Source organism: Triturus cristatus, chromosome 7 (genome assembly GCF_964204655.1).
Source record: "Triturus cristatus chromosome 7, aTriCri1.1, whole genome shotgun sequence".
Classification (NCBI taxonomy): Eukaryota; Metazoa; Chordata; class Amphibia; order Caudata; family Salamandridae; genus Triturus; species Triturus cristatus.
Window position 1 is genome coordinate 550,588,167 of NC_140590.1, and position 26,390 is coordinate 550,614,556.

At 45.6% G+C, this 26,390-nt stretch overlaps 1 protein-coding gene across 1 annotated transcript in view; it reads right to left on the reverse strand.

Annotated features, from left to right (window-relative positions):
* The window catches only part of TSEN54 (tRNA splicing endonuclease subunit 54), a 266,301-nt gene that overhangs the window by 38,187 nt on the left and 201,724 nt on the right, over positions 1 to 26,390 (reverse strand). Inside the window, exons 9-10 of the mRNA XM_085617000.1 lie at positions 22,471 to 22,531; positions 22,072 to 22,188 (exon numbers count right to left, since the gene is read on the reverse strand). Coding sequence (XP_085473126.1) covers positions 22,072 to 22,188; positions 22,471 to 22,531 — 178 coding nt within the window. The remainder of the gene's footprint in view (positions 1 to 22,071; positions 22,189 to 22,470; positions 22,532 to 26,390) is intronic.

Sequence of the window (26,390 nt, forward strand, 5' to 3'; positions counted from 1 at the left end):
GAAGATCACTACTTTGGTTTTGTCATGTTGAGTTTGAGGTAGTTGGACCTCCGCCACATGGTTACTTTTGTCATGCAGGTGTTAAAGCACAAGTTACTACTTGTGTAACAATATATCTGTAAGAGACATAAGTTAGTGATAGATTCCTTACCTTAGAATATCCTCAGGCGTCGGACTGGATCCGGAAGGTTTTGCTAGCAGTACACCAGCGCGTCAGTAGGTGGCGTCATGCAGCTCCGCGTCCATCGCTGGCGTCGTAGGCACCGAGATGACGTCACGGAGACTACTTAGGCGCCACCCATGCGCGCCGACGTCAGTTCTGTACACGACTTTCCGCGCCAGAAACGCAGAGCCATGCAAGAAACTGACCACTGGTGCCAAGAAACTAGGGCCCTGAAAGGGATGACCTTAACCCTAGAAATCAGTTCGCACAACGGGGAGGATGGGTGGGGTGGTAAGGAATCTATCACTAACTAATGTCTCTTACAGATATATCGTTACACAAGTAGTAACTTGTGCATCTGAAAGAGACACGTTAGTGATAGATTCCTTACCTTAGAATAGATACCCCAGCAATACCAACCCCGGTGGTGGGTCTGTGAATAGATTACATCAGAAAGTCACGGAGAACAGAACGGCCAAAGAAGCCGTCTCTCTGGACCTGACTGTCAAGGGAGTAATGCTTGGTAAACGTGTGCAGCAAGGCCCACGTAGCTGCCTGACAAATGTCCTGCAAGGGGACGCCGCGTCCCAAGGCAGTAGTGGCTGCCGTCGCCCTGGTAGAATGGGCACGCAACCCCACGGAAGGCTCCTTCTTAGCCAATGAGTAACAGGCCTAGATGCAGAGAACGACCCATCAAGAGATGGTCCGCTTGTGCACAGCCAGACCTCTTTTGGCGCCACCGTAGCCAACGAAGAGCTGGTCATCCACCCGGAAAGGTCGTGTGTGCTGCAGGTAGAACGAGAGCGCACGGTGGAGCCTCTTCCTCTTTCAAAGGATGCGGAGGCGGAAAGAAGGTGGGCAAAGTGATGGTCTGCCTGATGTGGAAGGGCGTGACAACCTTTGGCAAAAAAGAAAGACGGGTCCTTAAAACCACCATGTCCGGATGAACAGAAAGGAAAGGAGGTTTGGAAGAAAGAGCCTGGAGCTCACTAACTCTTCTGGCAGAGGTGATAGCTACCAGGAAAGCCGTCTTGAGAGTGAGAAGACGCAAAGGACAGGTATGAAGGGGTTCGAATAGAGCGCACATCAGATATGTCAAGACAAGATTTAAGTCCCATTGAGGCATTATGAACGGTACGGGAGGAAACGTGTGCGTAATGCCTTTTAGGAAACGGTTAACAACCGGGGACTTAAAAAGAGAAGGCTGATCTGGAAGCCGTAAAAAGGCGGAGATGGCCGAAAGATAACCTTTGATAGTGCCCAGAGCAGAGCCCTGCCGGGCCAAAGAAAGAAGGAACAGGAGGACTTCAGAAAGAGGGGCAGAAAGGGGATCCACAGCCCTAGCTGCAGGCGTATACCGTTTTAGTGGAGGGACGCCTGGCTGCCAGAATGACATCACAGACTTCGGGAGGAAGATCGAAAGCGGTCAACTGTCGCCGCTCAATCTCCACGCATGGAGGTGGAGGCTGGACAGATTTGGGTGGAGGACCGTCCCCTGCTGCTGCGACAAAGATCCTCCCGAAGAGGCAGTCGGATCGGGGGGTTGATCACGGTGGAGTGGGAGACCACATCAAAAGCGGCTGAAAGGTCGAGCAGGATAAGGGTGGTTGTTTCTCCTCCGTTGAGCCTCATCCGGATGTCATCTGTTGCTACGGTGAGTGTGATTTCTGTGCTGTGGTTTGTTCACAATCTGGATTGCAAGTTGTCCAGAATTCGTCGGTCAAGGTGGTTAGTGAGTTGTCCGTTTATGGCCTTCTCCTTGATCTTTTCTGAATAAGAGAGCTTGGTTTCTAGTTTGCTAGTTAAGTGGGGTCTGCTACAGGTTGCTTAAGCAGGGCATTTACTGTGGCTTGTTTACAGGCATCTGGGATGGTGGCAGTGGAGAGGGAGGTGTTCAGGACATAGGTGAGTGCTCTGCAGATAGTGCAGGCGACCCTGTTGTGGGTGTGTTGAGGGCATGAGTCCATAGGTGATCCGGAGTGGATGATTCTCGTGATGCTTGTTGTTTCTTCTGTGGTGATGGTCTTCTAGGCGGACAGGGTGTTTCCGGTGTGGTAGGTTGGTAGGCTGGTGATGAGGCTGTGAGGGTCTGGTTGAGGGTCAAAGTTGTAAATAGTTTGCATTTTGTCGCTGATGTAGTCTGATGGTCGATCACACAGGTCCTGTGAGGGGGTGATGTTGTTTGAGGAGGGTAAGGTGAAGTCTTTGACGATCACGAAGATCTCATTGCTGTTGTTAGCACTGTTCTCTATACGCTGAACTAGGACCTTTTTGGTTTCCCTGATCTGGCAGTGGTATCGTCTTTGGGGGGCGCTGAAGGTATCCTAGTCAGCCTATTTTTAGCTATTTCTCCATTTCCTCTCTAATTGTTTGTAGTATTGTTTGGTTGCTCAGCGTTCATCTGAGTAGCAGTTGGCCTTCTTTCTGGCTCTTTTGTGGAGGCTGTGTTTGACAGGTGCCAGGTAGCTTGTGCAGTCAGATAATCAATTGTTAAGTTGCTGTGTTTGCGTATGGTGGGGAAGGGGTATAGTATGCATAGGGCGTGGGCCCAGTCTGCTTCTGTTCTAATGTTTCAGGTGTGATTGCCTGGTTGTGGTTGGTGGATGCCTTTAGGAGGTTGGGGGGTGGAGGAGGGTTGATTATTTGAATGTTGATGACGAAGTGGTCAGTATAAGTCCGGGGTATTGTGGCAGTGAACTTGACTCTGTTGAAGGTAGTGAAGCTGGGGGTCGAGGGTGTGTCTGGCGACCTTGGTAGGTTCAGTGATGTGCTGGGTGAATTTGAGGATGCTCTCTGGGATTGCTGTGGAGCTGAGGTCTGTGGAAGTTGAGGTCTCCTAGGATGATGTAGGAATTGGAGTCCAAGGCGAGTGGAGCGACAAAGTCCGTGATGTCTATAGTAAAGGTCATTTGCAGTCTGGATGGGCGGCTGACAAGGATTCCGTTCTGGGAGTAGTTGGTTGTAATTTGGAGCTTGAAGTGAAGGTGCTCCATGAAGGGAATCGTGTTTCCTACGGTTGTGATGCAGTTAAGTGACTGTTCAAAATGCCACCTGTATGGAATAATATACTATTACGAGGGGAGGGCGATTTGGATCTTTCATAGTGTTTTTGGGACCGATAGGCCTTTGGCTCACTTCTTTTGGGTTGCAATATTCAAACCTACTTGTCAACATCACATCATTCCATCTCTTACCTTGATTATTGTGTAATCTCCACCCAGCACGTACTTTGCATATTGGGTTCCCGCACCCTTTCTCAGGGATTATGTGGCCATACCCAGACAAAACATGGTCTGAAACACAATAGTGAGGTACCCGGTGGTACTTAGCTTCATAAATAATGACTGGATACTTGTCTTAACATCACAAGGACGAAATAGGGATCTACATGAAGCTGAATGCGGATACTGCCCAATCCACCTACATGCTTTGGAAGGCCTCTACGGTCATTATTTGAGGGACAGCTATGACTAGACCTGAGGTCAAACTAGACAGCTAGAAAAAGATTATGCATCCACATGAGAAGACTATCATCTTCACCAGTTTGAAATTATCTACTGGTCCTAAAACAGAGTGCACTGTGTGGCTGGACTCACAGAGCATGTTTTACAAGTTTGGAGCGAAACTGGAAAGGAATATGCTACTTACCAGTATGCATCTGTTCTTGGCATGTAGAGCTGCAGAGCCACACACTGAGGATAAGATCGCCATCTGGTGTTGGGCTCGGATGATTGCAGGTTGTTGTTGTCTTAGGAAGAAGTCTTTGGTCACGAGATTGGTGACTCCTCCCCTGGACAACAGTGCGCATGGGCATCCACTCCATCCTCAGATTGTTTTTCGCCATGATGGGAAATGATGGAATGTATAAGAAGTAAAGAGAAAGGATGTCCATGTGTAGTGTCTAATTAAGACAATGCTGGAACGGATACAGGTCCCGGGGAGGTGGGTGGGCGTGTGTGGCTCTGCAGCTCTACATGCCAAGAACAGATGCATACTGGTAAGTAGCATATTCCGTTCGAGGCATATGAGCTGCAGATCACACACTGAGGATAGGCTATATAGCAGTGTCTCCCCTAGCGGTGGTCACCTGTATCAGTTGCAGCAGTTTGGAATAGAGTTTTTAGGACAGCTTGGCCTACTGAAGCTTGTTGTTTGGATTGCACATCAACACAGTAATGCTTAGTGAGGGTGTGTGTAGTAGACCATGTGGCTGCTTTGCAAATGTCTTCTAAGGGGATGTTCCCTAAGAATGCCATAGAAGCCCCTATTTTACGCGTGGAGTGCGCCCTAGGGGGAACGGTAAGAGTACGTTTAGCTTTTTGGTAACATATTTGGATACATTTGACTATCCATCTGGCGATACCCGATTTGGAAATAGGGTTGCCTTTATGTGGTGGAGCGAAAGCAACAAACAGGTGCTTGGTTTTCCGAAAAGGTTTGGTTCTGTCGATGTAATACAGTAAGGCTCTTTTAACATCTAAGGTATGAAGTGCCCTCTCAGCTACTGAGTCTGGATTAGGGAAGAAGACTGGCAGTTCGACTGACTGGTTTAGATGGAAAGGGGAAATGACTTTAGGGAGGAATTCTGGATTCGTCCTAAGAACCACTTTGTTCCGATGTAGTTGTAGGCAGGGTTCTTCGAGAGTTAAGGCTTGTATTTCACTTACTCTTCGCAGGGATGTGATTACGAGGAGGAAAGCCACTTTCCATGTTAGGAACTGCAGTTCGCATTTGTGCATTGGTTCAAATGGGGGACCCATGAGCTTTGTTAGAACAATATTAAGGTTCCACACCGGGGAAGGTGGTAACCTTGGAGGAATAATTATTTTAAGACCCTCCATAAATGCTTTAATGGCTGGTACCTTAAAGAGGGACAGGTGTTGTCTATTTTGCAAATAGGCTGCTAATGCCGCTAGGTGTAGACGTATAGAGGAATACGCTAAATTGCATCTTTGCAGGTGTAATAAATAGCAAATGATATTTTGGATGGAAGCATCCAGTGGTTGTATGTCATTGTTAGCGCAGTAAATGGCAAATCGTTTCCATTTTGCAGCATAGCATGCCCTAGTAGTAGGTCTCCTGGCTTCTTTAATGATATGCATACAGTCTGGAGGAAGGATGAGGTACCCGAACTCTAAGACTTCAGGGGCCAGATTGCCAAGTTCAGTGTTTGAGGATCTGGGTGTCTGATTTCTCCATGGTTCTGGGTTAGAAGATCCGGGGAGAGATGCAGTTTTTGATGTGGAACTAGCGATAGTTCCAAAAGTGTGGTGAACCAGGGTTGACGTTCCCAAGTGGGAGCCACTAGGATGAGTGTCAGCAACTGTTGTTTCAGTTTGCGTACCACAAATGGAATGAGCGGGAGAGGCGGAAAAGCGTACGCAAATCTGCCTGACCAGTTCATCCATAGTGCATTGCCCTTTGACCGTGGGTGTGGGAACCTGGCGGCGAAGGTTGGGCATTTTGCGTTTTCTTGTGTGGCGAACAGGTCTATGTCTGGTTGTCCCCACTTTTTGAAGAATGGGAGTAAGACTTTGGGGTGTAGTTCCCATTCGTGTATCTGCTGTGTGTGGCGACTTCAGAGGTCGGCCACCTGGTTCTGAACCCCTGGGAGGTGTTCTGCTAGCAGGTAGATGTTTCAGGGAATTGCCCATCTCCAAATTTGTTGCGCCAGTTGGGACAGTTGTAGAGAATGTGTCCCTCCTTGTTTCTGTATGTAATACATTGTGGTCATGTTGTCCGTGCGGATGAGGACAGTCTTGTTTTGTAGATGCACTTGGAAGGATTTCAGTGCTAGGAACACCGCTAGAAGTTCTAGGTGATTGATGTGGAGCTGTTTTTGTTGAGTGGTCCACCTTCCCTGAGTGGTGTGTTGAAGGAGGTGGGCTCCCCACCCCGTGAGAGATGCGTCGGTGGTCAGCACAACTTGTGGAAGAGGCTCCAAGAACGGCCGCCCTTTGGACAGGTTGATGGTGTTCCACCACTTCAGCGAGCGAAGTGAGCGGCTGTCCACCAACACCAGATCGGTAAGTTGTCCGTGGGCTTGGTTCCACTGTTGTGCTAGACATTCCTGTAAGGGACGCATTTGAAGGCGTGCGTAGGGTACTATGGAGATGCATGACGCCATCATGCCTAAGAGTTGCATGAACACTCTTGCGGGTAGAGAATGTTGTGTTTGAAATTTTTTGATGAGACTCTGTATGTTGGCTATCCTGGCTATGCTGGGATAAGCTACGGCTTTGGCTGTGTCTATGGTGGCTCCCAGGTATTGTTGTACTTGGGAGGGTTGTAGTTGAGATTTGGGATAGTTGATGGTAAATCCCAAGTTGTGTAGGGTTTGAATAGTGCGGTGAGTGTGGAGAACGCATTTGTCTAGAGTGTTGGCTTTTATGATCCAATCGTCCAGATAGGGGAAGACATGGATTTCTTGTCTCCTGAGGTATGCTGCCACAACTGCCAAGCATTTGGTGAACACCCTGGGTGCAGTTGTTACTCCGAATGGGAGAACTGTAAACTGATAGTGATGACCGTCTACCACGAATCGTAGATACTTCCTGTGAGCGGGATGCATAGGGATGTGAAAATATGCGTCCTTGAGGTCTAATGTGGCAAGGAAGTCTCCTTGTTGAAGTAATGGAAGGACCTGTTGGAGAGTGATCATGTGGAAATGATCCGATTGTATGTACTGGTTTAGTAGTCTGAGGTCCAGTATGGGTCTTAAGGTTTTGTCCTTTTTGGGAATGAGGAAGTATAGGGAATATACTCCTGTGCCCTGATGTTGTAGTGGAACAGGTTCTATTGCGTGTTTTTGAAGCAAAGACTGTATTTCTTGTTTGAGGAGCGTGAGGTGGTGAGACGTCATGGGACGGTGCCTGGGTGGTATGTTTGGGGGTGGGTTTATGAGTTCGAGGCAGTCGCCAGATCGGATAATTTGTCTTACCCACCTGTCTGTAGTGGTGGTATTCCAGACAGGTAGGAACTGTTGAAGTCTTCCCCCGACTGGAGTGGAATGGTCTGGGGGGAGTGGTGGCAAGTCACTGTTTGGTGGCTGTAGAGGTGCAGGTGTTGTTGTTGTTGCCCCGTCCTCGGCCTTTAGTATTGTTTCCCCGATAACCTCCTCTAAAATATCCTCTGTTAGGGGATGTTTGACCTGATGCTTTGAAGGTGGAAGAGTTGTCTGTTCCCACATTTTTGGAAGCTCCTCTATAAAAAGAGTGACGAAAGGAGCCTCTGGGTTGAGTAGACTGCAATGCTCCCATAGATTTGGCAGTCTCATTACCTTTCTTCATTTTTTCTAGGGCAGTGTCTACTGCAGGGCCGAATAGTTGCTCCTGATTAAAGGGTTGAGCAAGGATGGTGGTTTGGACTTTCGGCTTGAAGGTGGAAATGCGCAGCCATGCATGGCGTCTAAGCAATATGCTTGTGTTGACTGCCCTAGAGGCGGTGTCCGCTGCGTCTAATGCACATTTAATGGAGGCATTGGATATGAGTTTGCCCTCTTGGATGAGGTCAGTGGCCTGTGTTTTGAATGGTTCAGGCAGGTGTTGCAAGAGATCCTCTAATTGATCATAATGGGCTCTATCATAACGAGCCAACAGGGCTTGTGTATTTGCAATACGCCAGTGGTTAGCAGCTTGAGCGGTAACCCTTTTGCCCGAAGCCTCCAGGAGTTTAGACTCTTTGTCTGGGGGTGGCGTGTCTCCGGTTGTTTGGGAGTTCACCCATTTTCTGGCATTTGATACGACTAGTGAGTCTAGGGGGAGTTGCGCCTTGATGTACGCAGGATCTTGTGGCGCCGGTCTATATTTTTTTTCTATTCTTGGGTTGAGAACCCTGGCCCTGACAGGGTCTTTAAAAACCTCATTGGCATGCTTTATCACTCCCTTAATCATGGGTAGAATGTGAACTGTTTTCTGCGACTGCTCAAAAGTGTCGAGTAGAAAATCCTCCTCAGGAGTGTCGGTGTGCATGGTGACACCATGAAACGATGCTGCTCTGTTTATAAGCTGACCGAACCCTAAATGGCCATCAGGAGGGGAGGGTTTTGAGGGGTATGGAGTGGGATCAGGCATAGGGTAAGTCCAGTCATCTACTGGTGCTGTGTCCGGGAGTGTAAAGGGATCAGTAGGATCAGTGGGATAAGTAAAGAAATCAGGGTCTCCCACTCCCCCTAAATCATTATCATCCTGTGGAGGTGGTGTGTGAGAAGGAGATGGTAGAGGTGAAGGCGGTGGGGGTGGGGGTGATGGAATAGGAGGTAATGTAGGAGAGGAAGGACGTATGGGTGAAGTGGCACAGTCCTTCTTTGGAGGTGCTGCAGGAGGTGTTGTGTCCAGCTTCCTTTTCTTGTAGGGCACCGCTGTGACATGCCCAGTTTTCGGATTTATGTAAATCCGTTTTTGCTTTGGATCAGGCCGAAAGAGTTCCTCACTGTCCGAAGGCGGCTTTGGCGCCGACTTTTTTGTTTCTGATTTTGATTTTTGTTCTTTATGGACTTGTTTTGGCACCGAGGATGTTTTTGGTGCCGAAGAACTTTTCGGTTCTGGTGGATTTTTTGGTGCCGAAGAACCTTTCGGTGCCGAAGGGCCTTTCGGTGCTGACAAGCCTTTTGGTGTCGGTGGAGACCTCGGCGCCGAAGAACGTTTCGGTGCCGGTGGAGATGTCGGCGCCGAGTGACGTTTCGGGGCCGATGGAGATTTCGGTCTCGGAGCCTGCTTCGGTGCCGAAGGTATTATAGGCACAATGATATGAGGTTTGCTCGAGCCCGAGCCACCTGCAGGCTTACTTTTCTTCGGAGCCGGGCCCGAGGGCGGGGCTTCTGAAGATGTTTTTGGATCGCGACTGGGCCCAGCTGGCAGAGTCTTGACCAATGTCTTTTTGGGTGGTGTTGGGGTAGGGGGACTGGTACTCACAGGCTGCCCCGGATCAGAATCGTCGGCCTCGGACACGATCTGGAGATCTTCGGAGTCATCGTCAGGGACATCCTGTGCAAAGATGTCTTCTGGTTCTGGAACCGGCTTGGCCATGATATGGCGTCGAGCTCTCCGGTCCCGGATAGTTTTCTTCGAAAGGAATGCGGCGCAGGCTGGACAGCTGGATTCGTTGTGGTCTGGTGAAAGGCACAAATTACAGACCTCGTGGTGATCGCTATGAGGGAACTTTGTTCCACATTGGGGCATTTTTTAAAAGGTGTCCTTTCCATCAGCCGCGTCCGGAGTCGGTCCGATATGGATTTCGACGTCGAGTTTTCAAATTTTGAGAGTTGTAGTGATTGCTATAAGTTTTCTGCTGGAGCGGAAAAAAGTTCATCCGAACCCAATGGCGGAAAAAAACAATCTGCGGATGGAGTGGATGCCCATGCGCACTGTTGTCCAGGGGAGGAGTCACCAATCTCGTGACCAAAGACTTCTTCCGAAGACCACAACAACCTGCAATCATCCGAGCCCAACACCAGATGGCGATCTTATCCTCGGTGTGTGATCTGCAGCTCATATGCCTCGAACACTAATATACTAACTGGCCTCAAGAGACAAACCCACTAGGTTGGTTCCTGAGCTGAGTACTGATCTGGGAGAGGGTCACTGGCCCGATGCCTATGGTTAATGTAGTCATGGAATACTATGGGCGACTATATGTTTTGGGGACTCTAAAGATACCTGCAGAATGGGCTGAGTTACAGTCCCACATGTTGACGACGCAATGTGAGCAGTTTTAGACCACCCTCGGACAGTTGACATGCTAGTAGAGGCACGGACAACAATGAAAAGATAATGAAATCAAATGACCTCTCAACTGAGTTCACTAAGTGCCTTCCGACAAAGTGATAAACATTGGGACATCCTAGAGGATTTCACCATGGCAACCACTGTAGCGGTGCCGAAACCTGGTGCAGAAACCAAGTCACCCACTGGATAAGTGTGGATTTTACCAAACAATTTTACCTTATTAACCTCAAAGCAAAGTCTTTTCTAAAGCCCTGGCAAACCGAATCATGAAGACCATCCCAACATTGATCCATCCAGACCAAAACCGTTTTATTATGCTGCTGACGGCGACCAAACAATGTGAGGAACCTACATCTTGCACTGTCACAAGCAACTGACTGGATGGATCCATCCACTATTACATACTGGTAAAATTCAAGAAGGCTTTTGATTCCTTGAACTGAACTTAACTTTTTGAGCAGATGAACTTGGGACTTGAGAACATACATACGTCAAAATCCTATATACTAACCAAATGGTTTGATTTATTTAAATAGAGTACCCTCTTATACTAAATGTGGCATGCAACAAGGTTGTCCACTTATTTCATTTGGGATTGCCACTGAGCCACAACAACCGTATATCAGAATAAACATGCACAAGCCAAATTGAAATTGCAATAACAAGAGAAAAATATAAGTATCTGGGAAGGTATGTCACCTATGAGCCGTAGTGGGCTTGGGAACTAATGTTGCACCCCTATTAGTCTTTCTACATGACAACCTTCTCCACTGCAACTCACTCCTAATCTCTGTTGGGGATACAATGTCCTTTATCAAGACGGTCACTCTTCCACACCTATTTTATGTTCTGCAAAATTAACCCTTTGAAATAGCCCCAGAGGGGTTTACATTAAATGTGTTCAATGCTGGTATGGCTCCGCATTGTGTATACACATCTTTATTACTAGGCCACTGAGACAGTGTGCCCTATTTTGCTTTAATCTGCCATACAATGACTTCGAATTTACCATTATTTTGGATTGCCTTTAAAGTGGACAACTCCAGTCATAAACTAGATGGTTAAGTTTATAAAAATATGTAGTTTTAATATCCAAGTATATTTTTTGGGGGTAGTTTTAAGAGGTAGATTGGCATTTTTATGGTTTTGGTACGGGTATTGCATAGGAGTAGTGTGAGGAAATCGGCAACCTCCCCATCTAAAACACTTATCAACCCCTTCAGGACCCATGGGTTTCATCTGTCAAACCCTTCGCTCAATCCTAGGTAGCAGTGACACTGAGCAGCAAGGTTTACACAGAGGAACACGTGTTAAGCATTTAAACAGCACTAGAACAATTGAAGAAATCAACACAATGCTCAATTAATTAAAAATCAATTTATAAAAATAGGTTGTATTTTTATAAGACTTTAGACAGTAGAACGAAAAAGATCCACCAGACGGTTCAGGAGATGGAAAATGCTACTTACCCAGTATGCATCTGTTCTTGGCATATAGAGCTTTAGAGTCATATGCTGTGCATAGATCGCCATCTAGTGTTAGATCTGGATGTTTGCACTTTGTTTTTCTTCGAGAAGTCTTTCCAGTCACGAGGTAGGTGACTCCTCCTTTCGGTGATAGTGCGCATGGGCATCAACTCCATTGCTAGATTGTTTTCCCGCAAAGGGTGATAATGGAGTTAGAGTAGTAAAAGGAGATGTCCATGAATAAGTAAGATGTTACTGCAAAAGGTAGATGTACCTGGGAAGGTGGGTGGGCGCATATGACTCTATAGCTCTATATGCCAAGAACAGAGGCATACTGGGTAAGTAGCATTTTCCGATCGAGGCATATAAGCTGAAGATCATATGCTGTGCTTAGACTACAGAGCAGTTATCTCCCAAAGAGGTGGCTAACCTGTAGCTGTTGCAGTTGTTTGAAATAGTGTACCTAAAACTGCTTGGCCCACACTAGCTTGCGGTCTTGCTAACATCTACACAAAAGTGTTTTGTGAATGTGTGAGGTGTAGACTATGTTGCATCTTTGCATATGTCATCTATGGTTATATTTCCTAAGAATGCCATAGAAGCCCCAGTTTGCGTGTAGTGTGCGCTTTAGGGGGAACTGTTAATGTTCGTTTTGCTTTTGCATACCTTATTTGAATGCATTTGACTATCCACCTTGCAATACCTGATTTTGATGTGGGATTGACTTTATGTGGTGGAGCAAAACCGACCCGACAAAAAGATGGTTTGTCTTACGGAAAGGTTTTGTCCTTTCTATGTAATAAAGTAATGCTCGCTTCACATCTAAAGTGTTTAGGGCACGTTCTGCCAGAGAATCTGGTTGAGGGAAGAACACAGGTAACTCAACAGATTGATTGATATGAAAGGCAGAAATGACTTTAGGAAGGAATTTTGGATTGATCCGAAGAAGTACTTTATGTTGGTGCATCTGTAAAAAGGGTTCTTCTATAGTTAGTGCCTGAAGCTCATCGACTCTCCTCAGTGATGTAATAGCTATGAGGAAAGCTACTTTCCACGTGAGAACTTGCATTTAACATTTGTGCAATGGTTCGAAGGGTGGACCAATTAGCTTGATGAGAACAATGTTGAGATTCCACACTGAAGCAGGTGGATGTCTTTGGGGAATGACTCTTTGGAGTCCTTCCATAAAGGCTTTGATGACAGGCACCCTAAAGAGAGATAGATGTTGTCTATTCTCGAGGTATGAAGCTATCGCAGCCAAATGTAAGCGCATGGATGTGTACGCTAACTTATAACGCTGTAGATGTAACAAATAACATATAATGTTTTGAACAGAAGCATCAAGCGGGTTGATGTGGTTGTTAGTACAGTATATTACAATCCGTTTGCACTTTGCTGCATATCAGGTTCTTGTGGTAGGACGTCTAGCCTCTTTGATAATATTCATGCAGTCTGGTGGTAGGTTAAGGTAGCCAAACTCTAGGACTTCAGGTGCCAGATCGCCAGGTTGAGTTGACTGGGGTCTGGATGTCTTATGTCTCCATGGCTGTGTGTGAGAAGATTGGGTGTAAGATGTAGTGTTGATGAGAAACTACTGACAGTTCCAACAAGGTTATGAACCAGGGCTGACCTGCCCACGTGGGAGCAACTAGGATTAGTGTCAGGGACGTTTGTTTGAGTTTCCGAACCCCTAATGGAATGAGTGGGAGAGGCAGAAAAGCGTAAGCAAATATCCCTGACCAATTCATCCATAGTGGATTGCCTTTGGACAATGGGTGTGGATACCTGGGGGCACAGTTTGGGCATTTTGAGTTTAGGTGTGTGGCGAACAGATCTATATCTGGGAAGCCCCACGTTTGAAAGCATGGGAGGAGAACTTGAGGGTGTAGTTCCAATTCGTGGAACTGATACCAGAGCGTGTTTTGATTTCGACACCGAAGGTTTCGGGTCAGCAACGGTGTGAGGACGGGTAGAGCCCGAGCCGGAAGGCTGTTATTTGTGTCTCAGCGCCGAGACCGAAGGCGGGGCGCTCAAAATTTTTGTCGGTGCCGACCTTGGCCCGAAGGCAGAGGAGGGACCGGAGCCTTTTTATGGAGGAGATGGTAGGGGAAGGAAGTCTCCGTACTCACGATCCGTTGGCCCGGTGTGAGGTCTTCGGCATCACAGTCGACTTCAGACACGGAGATGTGCTCCTCCTCGCATTCGGCTTCCTGCGAGTGGGATTCTTCATGTTTTGAGTTGTCCCCGAGAAGATCCGGTGCAGAGCCGCTTTGTTGGTGCATTTCGTGACGTCGAGCCCGACGGTCACGGAGCGCCTTTTTTGATCGAAACGACCGACATGCGTCTCAGTCTTTCTCGTTGTGTTCTGGGGATAGGCAAAGGTTGCACACTTCGTGCAAGTCGGTGCGCAGAAACTTAGCGTTACATCCAGGACAGAACGTGAAAAGGGTCCATTTCATCGGCTGCTATCGGCCCCGGTGAGGGTAGGCCCAACAGCCTTCCACGAAGCTTCAGATTGAAGGCTTTTGAGTGTAGATGATACGCGGGGAAAGGGAAACGCGATCGATAAACAATACTGTCTAGGGTAGTGGATTGCGCGTCGAAGGGAGCACAAAGAACGGTGCCGAACCGGAGCGCAACAATTCACATGTGAACCTGATGGCGGAAAAACAATCTAACAATGCAGTCGATGCCCATGCTCACATAACTGAAAGGAGGAGTCACCTACCTCGTTACTGGAAAGACTTCTTCAAAGAAAAACAAAGTGCAAACATCTGGACCCAACACTAGATGGTGATCTATGCACAGCATATGATCTACAGCTCATATGCCTCGAACATAGATTTTACAATCAATATTAAATCAGTGCAATTTCGATCCACCGCGAACAAGCCTTGGCAAAGTCAATGAACTGGACATGCAGAAACCTTTTCAAAGAAAACTTAGGTAAGTGTCAATGCAGTCAGTTAGAAGTATTTGAGGCAACCAACTCCGACAGGCAGCTAGTCAGAGGGACCAGCAAGTTCCTCAAGAATCGTTATTTTCACAGGAGAAGCAGTCATTCAACAGTTCCAGGGACCTCATCCGCATTGCAAGGGATTCCTATAGAGTGGTCCTGATGTGAGGGATAAAAGATGCTGAAGATGCTCTAAGGATGCTGTGAATGTGACGCGGTTGACGGGGGTCTTCCTGCAGGGATACCTCGGTCCACGAAGATGGTGAGGTGGGCCCTGGTTGCAGGGTTGATGTACAACAAAGTCCTCTACGGTCTGGCCAAAGTCCAGTAACCACTGGACTACCACTCACCCGTTGTCCCAGTCACAGACCAATCTTTCCTGAGTCGATAACTAGCCTTCAGGGTTCCTAGCAACTCCCAGACAGCACTCCCTATCTCAGCAAACCTGGGTGCAACCCTGTGTGTCGGGTCTTGCTCCTCGGTGCTGCACAGCGGCATTGGTAGTGCCTTGAAGACACTGGGCTACCAACTTGCCCGAGCGGGCTTCTTCAGCAGTTGTGTCCCTGTGCTACAATCAGGAGGCCAGTCAGCTGGCCAGTGGAGATCTCTTGCTTGAATGGGCTCTGTAAGTAAAATGCTACTTACCAGTATGCATCTGTTCTTGGCATGTAGAGCTTAAGATTCATATACTTGAGCATAGATCACCATCTGGTGTTGGGCTCCGATGTTTGCACTTTATTTTTGTCTTTGGAAGAAGTCTTTGTAGTCACGAGATAGGTGACTCCTCCCTAGGGTGATAGTGCGCATGGGCATCGACGCCATCTTCAGATTGTTTTCGCCATAAAGGATTATGATGGAGTTAGTAAGAAATAGAAAAGGATGTCCATGTGTGATGTATCTAAGTAAGATAGTGCTGGAACAGATAGAGGTATCCGGGGAGGCGGTGGGCGTATATGAATCTGCAGCTCTACATGCCAAGAACAGATGCATACTGGTAAGTAGCATTTTCCATTCGAGGCATAGGAGCTGCAGATCATATACTTGTGCATAGACTGTACAACCCGTATCTGTTGCAGTGGTCTGAAAAAGTGTTCTTAATACAGCCTGGCCCACAATAGCTTGTTGTTTTGCTTGCACATCTACACAATAGTGTTTTGTGAAAGTGTGTGTTGTAGACCAAGTTGCCGCTTTGCAGATGTCATCTAGGGAAATGTTCCCCAAGACTGCCATAGAAGTCCCTAGTTTGCGTGTTGAATGTGAATGGTAAATGTGCGTTTGACATTGATATAGCATATTTGGATGCATATAACAATCCACCTTGCAATCCCTGTTTTTGAAATGGTATTGCCCTTTTAAGGTGGGGAGAAAGCCACAAATAGTAGTTTAGTTTTTCTAAAGGATTTTGTTCTTTCGATGTAGTAGAGTATTGCTCTTTTAACGTCTAATGTGTGAAGAGCTCTTTCTGCCACTTAGTCTGGTTGAGGGAAAAAAACGAAAGTTCAATAGACTGGTTAAAGTGGAAGGCAAAGATGACTTTGGGTAAAAATTTAGGGTTAGTTCCAAGAACCACTTTGTTATGATGTATCTGCAAAAATGGTTCTTGTATGGTTAATGCCTGGAGTTCACTAACTCTCCTAAGAGATGTGATAGCGACCAGAAAGGCTACTTTCCAAGTGAGGAACTGTAAACCGCATTTATACAGAGGTTCAAATGGGGGAACCCATGAGTCTGGTAAGGACCACATTTAGGTTCCACACTGGAGAGGGTGGAACTCTGGGTGGAATTATTCTTTTAAGTCCTTCCATAAATGCTTTAATAGCGGGTACTCGAAACAAAGACAAATGTTGTCTGTTTTGGAGATAAGTTGCTATTGCAGTGAGATGTAGTCTGATAGATGTATATGCTAGGTTACATTGTTGTTGGTGCAAGAGATAACAGATAATGTCCTGAATCAAAGCATCTAGTGGATTGATTTTGTTATTTGTGCAATAAATCTTAAATCGTTTCCACTTTGCTGCATAGCATGCTCTGGTGGTAGGACATCTTGCTTCTTTAATGACGTTCATGCAGTCTGGCGGGAGATTGAGGTAGCCAAACTCTAAGACATCAGGTGCGAGATCAAATGGTTGAGTTGGTTGGGATCTGGATGCCTGATCTCTCCATGGTTCTGAGTAAGAAGCTTGGGTGAGAAGAGTAGCTTTTGATGAGGAACTACTGATAGTTCCAAGAGGGTTGTGAACCATGGTAGTCGGCCCCATGTTGGAGCAACCAGGATCATTGAGAGGGAATGCTGTCTGAGTTTCCTAACCACTAATGGAATGAGCGGGAGAGGCGGAAAAGCATAAGCAAATTTGCCTGACCAGTTCATCCATAGCGCATTGCCTTTGGACAGTGGGTGTGGATGCCTGGACGCAAAGCTTTGGCATTTTGCGTTTAGGTGCGTGGCAAACAGATCTATTTCAAGGTGTCCCCACATGCGAAAGAATGGAAAAAGAACTTGAGGATGAAGTTCCCATTTGTCAATCGACTGAGCAGATCTGCAATGTGATTGTGTACCCCTGGGCGGTGCTCCGCAAGCAGATATATTTATTTTTTGTGGAATGGCCCATCTCCATATGTTTTGAGCTAGGTGTGAAAGCTGCAGAGTCCCCCCCCCCTGATTTTTTATGTAGTACATTGCTGTCATGTTGTCTGTACGGACCAGGACAGCTTTGCCTACGAGATGGAGTTGAAAGGATTTTAACATTAGAAAAATTGTCAACAATTCCAGGTAATTTATGTGGAGTTGTTTTTGCTAAGGTGCCCAGATGCCCTCAATGGTATGATTTTGAAGATGAGCTCCCCAGCCGGTGAGCGATGCGTCTGTTGTTAGCACTTTCTGTAGAACCGGGTCGAGGAACGGCCGCACTTTGGAAAGATTTCTTGTGTTCCACCACTGCAGAGAGCGATGCGTGCGGCTGTCCACCAACACCAGATCTGTTAGCTGACCTTGAGCCTGGTTCCACTGACGTGCCAAACACTCCTGTAAGGGACGCATTTGGAGCCTTGCATAAGAGATGATGAGAATGCAAGAGACCATCATCCCGATTTGTTGCATAAACACTTGAGCTGGCAAAGAGTGTTGAGGCTGACATTTTGTTATCAGAGCTTGCATGTTGCTTATCGTGACTGGGTTGGGGTATGCTAGAGCTTTTGAAGTGTCTATTGTAGCTCCTAGGTATTGTTGTGTGCTGGACGGTTGGAGGTGGGATTTGGTGAGGTTCACTGTGAATCCCAAATTGTGAAGCAGCTGGATTGTTTTGTGTGTGTGTGTTGCACACAGCTGCTGTGTGACTTGGCTTTTATGAGCCAGTTGTCCAGATAAGGGAACACGTGAATATGCTGTCTTCTTAAGTGAGCCACCACTACTGCGAGGCACTTGGTGAAGACTCTGGGTGCCGTAGTCACTCCGAATAGGAGGACTTTGAATTGGTAGTGTTGTCCGTCTGCCACAAACCTGAGATATCTCCTGTGAGTGGGGTGAATGGGAATATGAAAATAATTCCTCCAACAACAAAAGTTTCACCTTGAATGATCCAGCCTATCTGAGGACATTTACTCAAGAGCGCAACGTTGAGTTTATGGACACTTCCAAAACTGCCAAGACATAATATGTTATCTATTTTACTATTGTTGTAGTTTGTTCTCCTTTCTTGAGGCGCTTTTCATGTTCATTACTCTTATGATGTTACGATAGTCTTTTCACTCTGTTTTAGTATTATTCACTTCAAATTTGTTCTTTTATACTTACCTTACATTTCTCTTTGCAGGTATCCATTTCCCAGTATTATCCTATGACTTTCCCAGTGCGTCTTCATCCAGCATCAATCTTCTCCCTATTGTCGTGTCACTGGAGCTCGGATGTGTCAACCTTTCCATGTGGTTTCAACACATCTCCCTCCCCCAATGCCATCTTCTTTGAAAATATTTAGGTATGCTCTCTGTCACACATACCTTTCATGTTACTTTTCCATTCTTTTGTCTTTCTGAGATCCTCAGCTTATTCGTTACGCTATTTTCCCATTGCCTACTTCCTTCACCCTTTTTGAGATATTCATTTCCTTTGTCATCCTCTTGTCTCTCCTTTTTTTGTCATTTGTGGTTTCTTACTTGCTCCATCTTTTTATGTTCTTCCGTTATTCTATGATGACCTTTTTCAAATTTTTATTGTATGTCATTACAAATTGTATCCTGGAATGTCAAGGGCTTGGGTACACCAATTAAACGTCAGTGGGTTTTGACACATTTATCACATCTTAATGCTCATATTACCTTTATCCAGGAAATGCACCTTATAGAAATCGAATCTATGAAACTGAAGAGAAGGTGGATGGGTAGTTTTCTTTTCGCCAAGTAATGGTAAGGAAAATGGTGTTGCCACGTTATGTGATAAATCGCTCAGTATTAATTTTAATTTCACAGGAGGCTGGTTCTGAAGGGAGATGGTTACTCACTTGTTTTTTTTATTAATAATGACCCTGTCGCTATTGTTAATCTTTATGGCCTTACCAGTCCACATAGTCAATTTTGGTCTTCTATCACTCCAAAACTTTCATAATGCCCTGATGAACATTATTTTGCAGGTGATTGTAATCAGATTGCTGACCTTTTTATCAACATAATTTCTTCTTCTACTTATGTACCTGCAAAATCTCTGAAATTGTTCACTCATGCGATTTCACAACGCGCATTTGGAGACTCTCCTACCCTATTACGTGAATACACTTACTATGCTGCTACACATCATACTCGATTATGAATTTATTTCACATTCTTTATCACAAATTTGCATTCTGATGATAAAGGCTGTATTCCAAATTCTGATTATGCCCTTTTTTCTGTTCATTTGGATATCATAACTAATAATGTTAGGTCTAATAGGTGGCGATTAAATAATGCATTACTTCTAGACATATCTTTCACTTCTGCCTTTTCTCAAGAACTCTTTAAACCTAACTACACAGAAGTACTTTATATTCACTCTATTTGGGACACCTTTAAGGCCTCCGCCCATGATTTTATTCTCAGATGTTTCTAGAAAGAAAAAACATTCCCTTAATAAAATTAATGAGATCCTTCACCAAATCAATTAGAACACTCCTATTATACCTCTAAATCTAAAACCTGCCCACGAGAACTCATCAACCACACTTTAGTTTAATAAACTCTCCACTGATGTTGCATCTTCCTTTCTATGCAAATCCAGTGCTAAGTATAAACGGCGGCCAAAACAAATCCGACAAGCAGTTAGCCAATTATCTTACAATTAAAAAGAACAGGAACTAAACTGATTCTATCGAAGACACTCACTCCAAGTTATAAAGATATGGAAATATTAGAACAATTTGTGCAATAATTTCTTGTATATATTTGCTTATCATTAGCATGTTAAAAGAATCACAATACTTGCTTATTCCATCAGGATTAAGTGGTTCCACAATCAGTTTGAACAGCCTGGATTGTATTGACCCTTGAGAATTCCACATCTGATTGTGATAGTCAGAGGCGGTACTACCCAAATGAGATTGGTTAGGAAGGAGAAAAACCAACTGAAAACCTAATCTTTAAAGCAGATTTAGATTTGTAGCCTACGGTGATCAATAGTATCAAAGGCCACTAATAAGGCGAAAAGGACAAGATAGTGTCACCTCTGTCCAACATTTCATTGAAATTAAGTATTTTGTTCATAGCAGTTTCAGTACTGCAACCTTTGTGAAAGCCTGCTTGTACGGTGCTACTGTATTGTCATTATGAATGTACTAAGAACGTTGGTCAGCCAGAAAGGTCTAAGCAACTTTACTGAGGTAAGAGAGGTTGTGCAAGGTCGGCAGATGGTACATTGATTGAATTCAGACTGAAATGCTATACCAATGACATCATATGATCCGTTTTTAGGTCTCGCTGAGGCAGCGCATGCGCTGCTCTGCGCGACATTTAGTGTATGGGTTTTCAAAGTGCTGCCACAGGCTTTTGGTGGCCTAAAGCTTGCGTGCACGCCATCTGCCTTTCTGTCATGGCTCCTTAAGCCTTCCAGCGCGTGAATCATGCTCCGCCACCCCCTTGCTGTCTCTGCTCTCACTACCCCCTCCCTTCTCCCCCTCCCTCCTCGTTAGCTTGTTATTCTTAACTTCGGAAGCATCGGATGTGAATTCTTCAAGGAGCAATTCACTTCCGATTAAGCCAATGCCGCCTCAGACAGTAGACATTTTTTGGTGCTTGTTCCTGTTTTCATTGGTTCCATGGACCCAGCTCATGTTACTGTTTGCTTACATTGCACGCTTTATGGCCACCTTATCTTTTAGTATTGTATGCTCCGGCCAGACTTCGGTGTCAGAGCACGCTTTAACCTTCTACACCCCAGCACAAAGCCATCGAGAGCGAGCAACAAATGACGCCAACACACAGTCCCTTGTGGGAACATAGACTGTGAGAGTAACACTGCAACTTGAGTTTCACCTACTACCTCTCGTTTTTAAAGTGGAATTGCCAGATGATGTCCAAATATTTAAGAAGCCCCCAAAGCTTTCGTAATTGTAGCCTTTGTTTGGAAATCCTGGGCAGGACGGGTTTGAGCAGCGTCCTCTGGCATATGAATGTGTAACCAACTCTTCCCAGTTACCAGTCACACCTCCCTTGTGAGAAGTTTCAAGATATCGATAGCTATAGCAGGCAGTTGCTGTTTTGCCATCAGTTTTATCCCTTGCAGTGTAAATTCGCTTATGAAACAGTAACATTTCACAGGCTGCCTTCCGAGTGCGTAAGCTTGAATGTAGCGGCACGGCATAGATAAAAGGAAGAGCAGTAACAGTGACAAAAGGTGGTCATTCAGCAACATGAACTCTTCATCAATATTTCTTGACAGCCAGCCCCCTGCCACCATTCTGGTTTTGAAACAAGTACCCGGAGGCAACACTCGATGTTTTGCACATTGACACTTTAATAATGCAACGTTCGAGCAACTTCAGAATTATGCTGATCTGTAGGGATACAGCACTGCATAAAGGATGTAGGGAATATTGGCTGTGAGTTGCCTTTTTAATGCCTTTTCACTTGCCTACCTTTAGTGGTGTGAAACGCACTGGTACCAGCATGCTGCACAGAGGATGGACGCATTCTTTAAGTTGCAGCCCTTTTGCTGTTTCTTACACACACTCACCTAGCACTATTTTCATGCACAACAAGCATTGGCATAGTCAATAGGTTTCGCCTTTGGGAACTTATAAGTGTTTAACCATGCAACAGTTAATGTTGGTGCACCAAGGATATTGTGCTGCATAACTAAATACTTATAAGGTCCCAAAAGCAAGACCTATTGGCTATGCCAATGCTTGTTAGAGTATGTTAGGATGTGTTAGTTCAAATATGGGTACAACATGGAGCTGCAGGTCAAGACTGACTTGCAGTGACAGAAATGTGTTTGAGTCCCAGACCATGGTAAGGGAGTCTGGGAACAAACAGGGATTATGCAGGTCAGAGTTGAGACCTGTGGGCAGAAAGGAGCAGAAAGAATATTCTGTTCCCTTTGCTTGATTGTTGAATGGATGGCCCCAGAAGCAGGTGATGAAATTGCTGCTGTCTCTTTGCTTGCATGCTTTTGCAAACCCGCACAAAGTGAAGGTTTCAAGTGAATGATTAATAAAGCACTCCTATTCATGCACCAGGCAGCTCGACTTAAATAGACAACATGAACAAAAAGTAGAAATTACACTGAAGCTATTTTACCTCCGAACACACATCCTGGCATAAGGTTTACCAGGACTGGATTTCTTAAAGTCTGCGACAGCATCTGCTTGGTAGACATCAAAGTCAATCCTGATCTCCTCTGCTTCATCCTGCATCCTGCAGAGCAAAGAGAAAATAAACGTTATGCAGATAGCAGCAGTGTGGACATGCCTCATGAGCGTAACACAGCAGTACCAAGATCTGCTTCTCTAGTCCAGGATTGGAGCACCATAGCTTAGTCTAATACAGATCTTGGAACTGGAGCAAGGATTTAAACCTACTCCCACCAGTTCTGCAGCCCATGGTAAGTCAATCCAGGTCACATAATTCACAGCAGCAGTAAAGGCCTTAAAAAGGATAAGCAGAATGTTTGCTTTTGACCCTGCCCAAAATACTCACTGTGCTGTTCCGTCCAGAATATGGGAGGTCTGAAGAATGCCGATCCGCTCCAGAAGGGAAGCTGTGAAAAATAAACACAAAGGATTTCGTAAACAAGAATGCCTAAATTATACACTGTAATGTGCAAAAAGCGTGAAGTGTTAACCTCAGTTCTTCACCATAGTATTCCCTTTGGTAGTCAAAAAATGTGGAATAGCTCCACAGTAGGTGTGAGATTCTGGAAGCAGTGTATGCCCAAAGTTGAAACAGTAAGTGACTGCAGATCAGAACTGAGGTTGCAACTCCAGAATATACCATTCCTTGATCATAGGGCTCCAGTTGGATTACATTACATCCATTGATAGGACTCATTTGAGGCAGTAAGTTTTTATCATAAGACTTGCTTGACACAGATTATTCAATCAAACTTTCAAGACAGTTGCAAGGATCACAATGTCCATCAAAATCAGGACACTTAGTTGGCAAAGCTGGTCTTCATTCACAACATGCAGGCGAAATGCCATTGCTCAAACTGCTGGATGTGCTCAACACACCACAGCTGCAAATATAGGATTTACTCGAAAGAGCATGCATATAATCACAGGATTCGTTCTGTGTTGTCTCAGTCACAGGATTTACGCAATACCTCATTTCCCAATTGCAAGATTAATTTAACACAGCATTAATCTAGTCACAGAGTTCACTTGATGCAGTATTGTTCTTATCACATGGCTTGCTCAACATATCACATTTTTTTGTCAAAACCTTCTATATTTAATTTTTCACATATCCTGTGATAGCAGTACATTCAAAAGCTTCTGGCTCAGTGTTTACAAAGAAGCTAATGAATTTAACCGTATCAATCGGGTGAGGGAACAATGTCAAAATATCCGAGAAGCGAATAGAAGTTGCTATCTTGCCTAAACAGATCATACAAAATACTTTCTCCAGGATTCCCCTCCCCATATACCCCTAAACCCATCAAGTATCACAATGAGAAAAGAAAAAAAAAGCCTAAACAAAAGTTTAAATAAAAAATTAAGGTGCATGGAGGTTACATAAGTTGGCCAGTATATAGGGCGATTATCGTTGTGGCATTGTTTAAGAGAGACGGACATGAGGGGAGGATACATGTGTAGCCGGGCCGGACTCCAATCCTTTCTCTCAGAATTGGAAGAGATAAAGCACCATTATGTGCGCAGGGCAGGTGATCAACTGTAGGCCACTGGAGAGACAGGACACCTAGGGTCCTTAAGTAAATTAAAAGTTTTTAAAATCATCCTGAAAGATGTCTGCCATTTGTTCCATTGTTAGGGCCTGCCACAATTGAGCATGCCATTGCTTCAACGCTGGAGCCTCTTTCTTTTTCCAGGCTGTAGCCACTGCCAGTTTAGCTGCACTCAAAAAGGACGGTGTATCAGACAGTTCCACCGAATGTGGTGAAAGTCACCCAGTAGACTGCACCACCTCCAGCATAAATCAGAAGTATCAGGGAAATCCGATAAAATTAATAAGTGGGTCAACAGGTCCCCAATTGCAAACATCATGTAAATAGTAATCTATCATAGCAGGCGAATAGGTCCAAAACTGTTCATACCACTTTAGACCAGCATATTCAGTGAACGCATTATGCAAACATTTGAAAGAAAACTTGAATAGAATAGCTCTTGCTTCGTGCAGCTCATAGGTCAATACCAATGCAGTGCCCATCGCTCAGCCCACGAGGGGGACACTCCTAGAAAGATGTCATGCATTACACAGGTCCCATAGAGTCAGCTACCTGCTGTCTGAGGTCCTATGATTCCACTTAGAGGGAGGCAGTCTCAAAATGCAGATGTTGAATCATAGTGGCTCAGAGTTTCCTATGCATGCAGATTTAAGAGTCTCCAGGGAGGAGCCCAGGTCTGCTTTAAGTGCCTCTCAGAGTTCCTTTTTAGGTCTCGCCTGACCAGCGCTTTAGCGCTGGCTCTGGCGAGACTTATAGTAAGCGCGTTTTGGAAGTGCAAACAGTGGCTTCGCAGGCCTCCAACTACAGTGCATGTGACCCGTCCGGGCGCGCGCACCATTTGGAGTCCTGCAACCACTTGTTTGCTTTCACTATTCATCGCACCATTTGGCAGCCTGCGTGCCCGCCCCCACTCCCCCTCCCACTCCGTCAGCTTCGCTTTCACTATTCATCGCACCATTTGGCAGCCTGCGTGCCCGCCCCCACTCCCCCTCCCACTCCGTCAGCTTCAGTGCGCGCTTGTTTTCATTTGTGAGTAGTTCAGTTGGGGCAGTCTCTTGTCCACACGGCCACGGTCTCTCAGAGGAAGGAAAGATGTGTTCTTTTTGTGACGGTTTCATGTTCCTGGGAGAGACCGAGGTATCTGATGTGGGGGGTGGGAAGGTTGCGCATCAAAAAGAGAACCCCATAATGACGGCAGACACCTTCGGCGTTGTCCAAATTTGGAAGCGTTTTCTATCAAATGTAAAATACTTTTTCTTACTCCAGCAGCCCCCGGTCGTCATACGGATTAGCGTTTTCAGATGGCTTTAGGAAGTGCTTGAAACAATTTCAGTGGTCTTGTGTACCAAATCCCATGGTCTGGTGGTACATAAATGGTGCCAACCAACTCCACCCCGTAGCCGCATAGGTGCACAGATTGGCCGATAGGCAGGCGTCATGCCAAGGGTGCTGGCAAAATTGTATGGGAGGAAATGAACAGGCCAGCCTTTAATTTTTTGTAATGGGGAGATTAGGGTTAAACTCCGGGATGACGAAATTCTTTAAATAGAAAGGAATCTGGTTTCCTATTTAATCCAGGCAGTTCTCTGGGAACCACAGTCCTTCCTGCCTGCGCATCGTGTGCGTGCATGCACCAAGAACTCGCACCCTGCACACCTGGGGCTTACTTAGAGGTTGATTGATATTCCGAAAAAAACGTGACAGATTATCTTTACAAGTGCCGTAAAATATTATCGGGGCCACTTCAATTATGCGGAAGTAGAGGATAAAATTATGTGGCAGGGTTTACAATAATATGCCGACAAGAGAAGGTAAATTATGAGGCGTAATGTGACTTATTTTCTAATGGTGTTACCTCGTTATCTTTTTAATTTTGTACATACTATCTGGGTAACGGTCTCACCTCATCAGTACTAGTCTGACACCCAAAGATAATATAGCAACAGTTAGCAGAAAGGTGAAACCATTGCGCCTTCCTCTCCACTGCGCATTAACAGGTTTTGCTTCAGTTTACTTAATTTTGATCCACGTGAGCTGGATTTTTTGGTGTCAAAATATGCGTTTTGTGGCAACTGGGGCAGATCTGTAATTTTGCGGAACGGCAGTGGTGGCGAAATCACATAATTCCAGTGGCCCCAAATAAGGTGTCAGATATCCATAATGCTTGTTACTGGGTAACCAGCCTGCCAAACTGTAAACAAGGCCCTGGTCTCTATGAAGGGGCTTTATCAGTGGTGATGCGTGGAGTTGATAGGTCAGGCGTGCTGGGCAGGGAGCCCTCATAGCAAGACTCCAAACATTGATTCCCCAGCTACGAACTGCTAGTGTGTAAGGGAAAACGTAACTGCTGCTGAAAACAGCTGTTCTTGACTGTGCTGGCTTAGTGCACACTTATTCTCAATGGTGCTCCTGTCAGCATAGATATTTGTTCTCTCAGTGGTGCTAGTGTCTTCAGCTTTGTGAGGGTAGCGATAGTGCCCTAGTATATTGAGTACCCGTTCTCAATGGCGATCCTAGCATCACAGCAACCTTTGCGCACTCAGATGTGTTTGCATGGCACTCACTGCTTTGTATGGTGCTAGTGTGTTGATGGGCTCTCTCAATTCTCTGGTGGCAATGTGCTGGGATAGTGTAAATCTGCTCTAAGTGGTGCTCAGTATTGTTATTTTTGCGCTATGTGGTGGCAGTGTGCAGTGGAGTCCAGTGTTGTCAG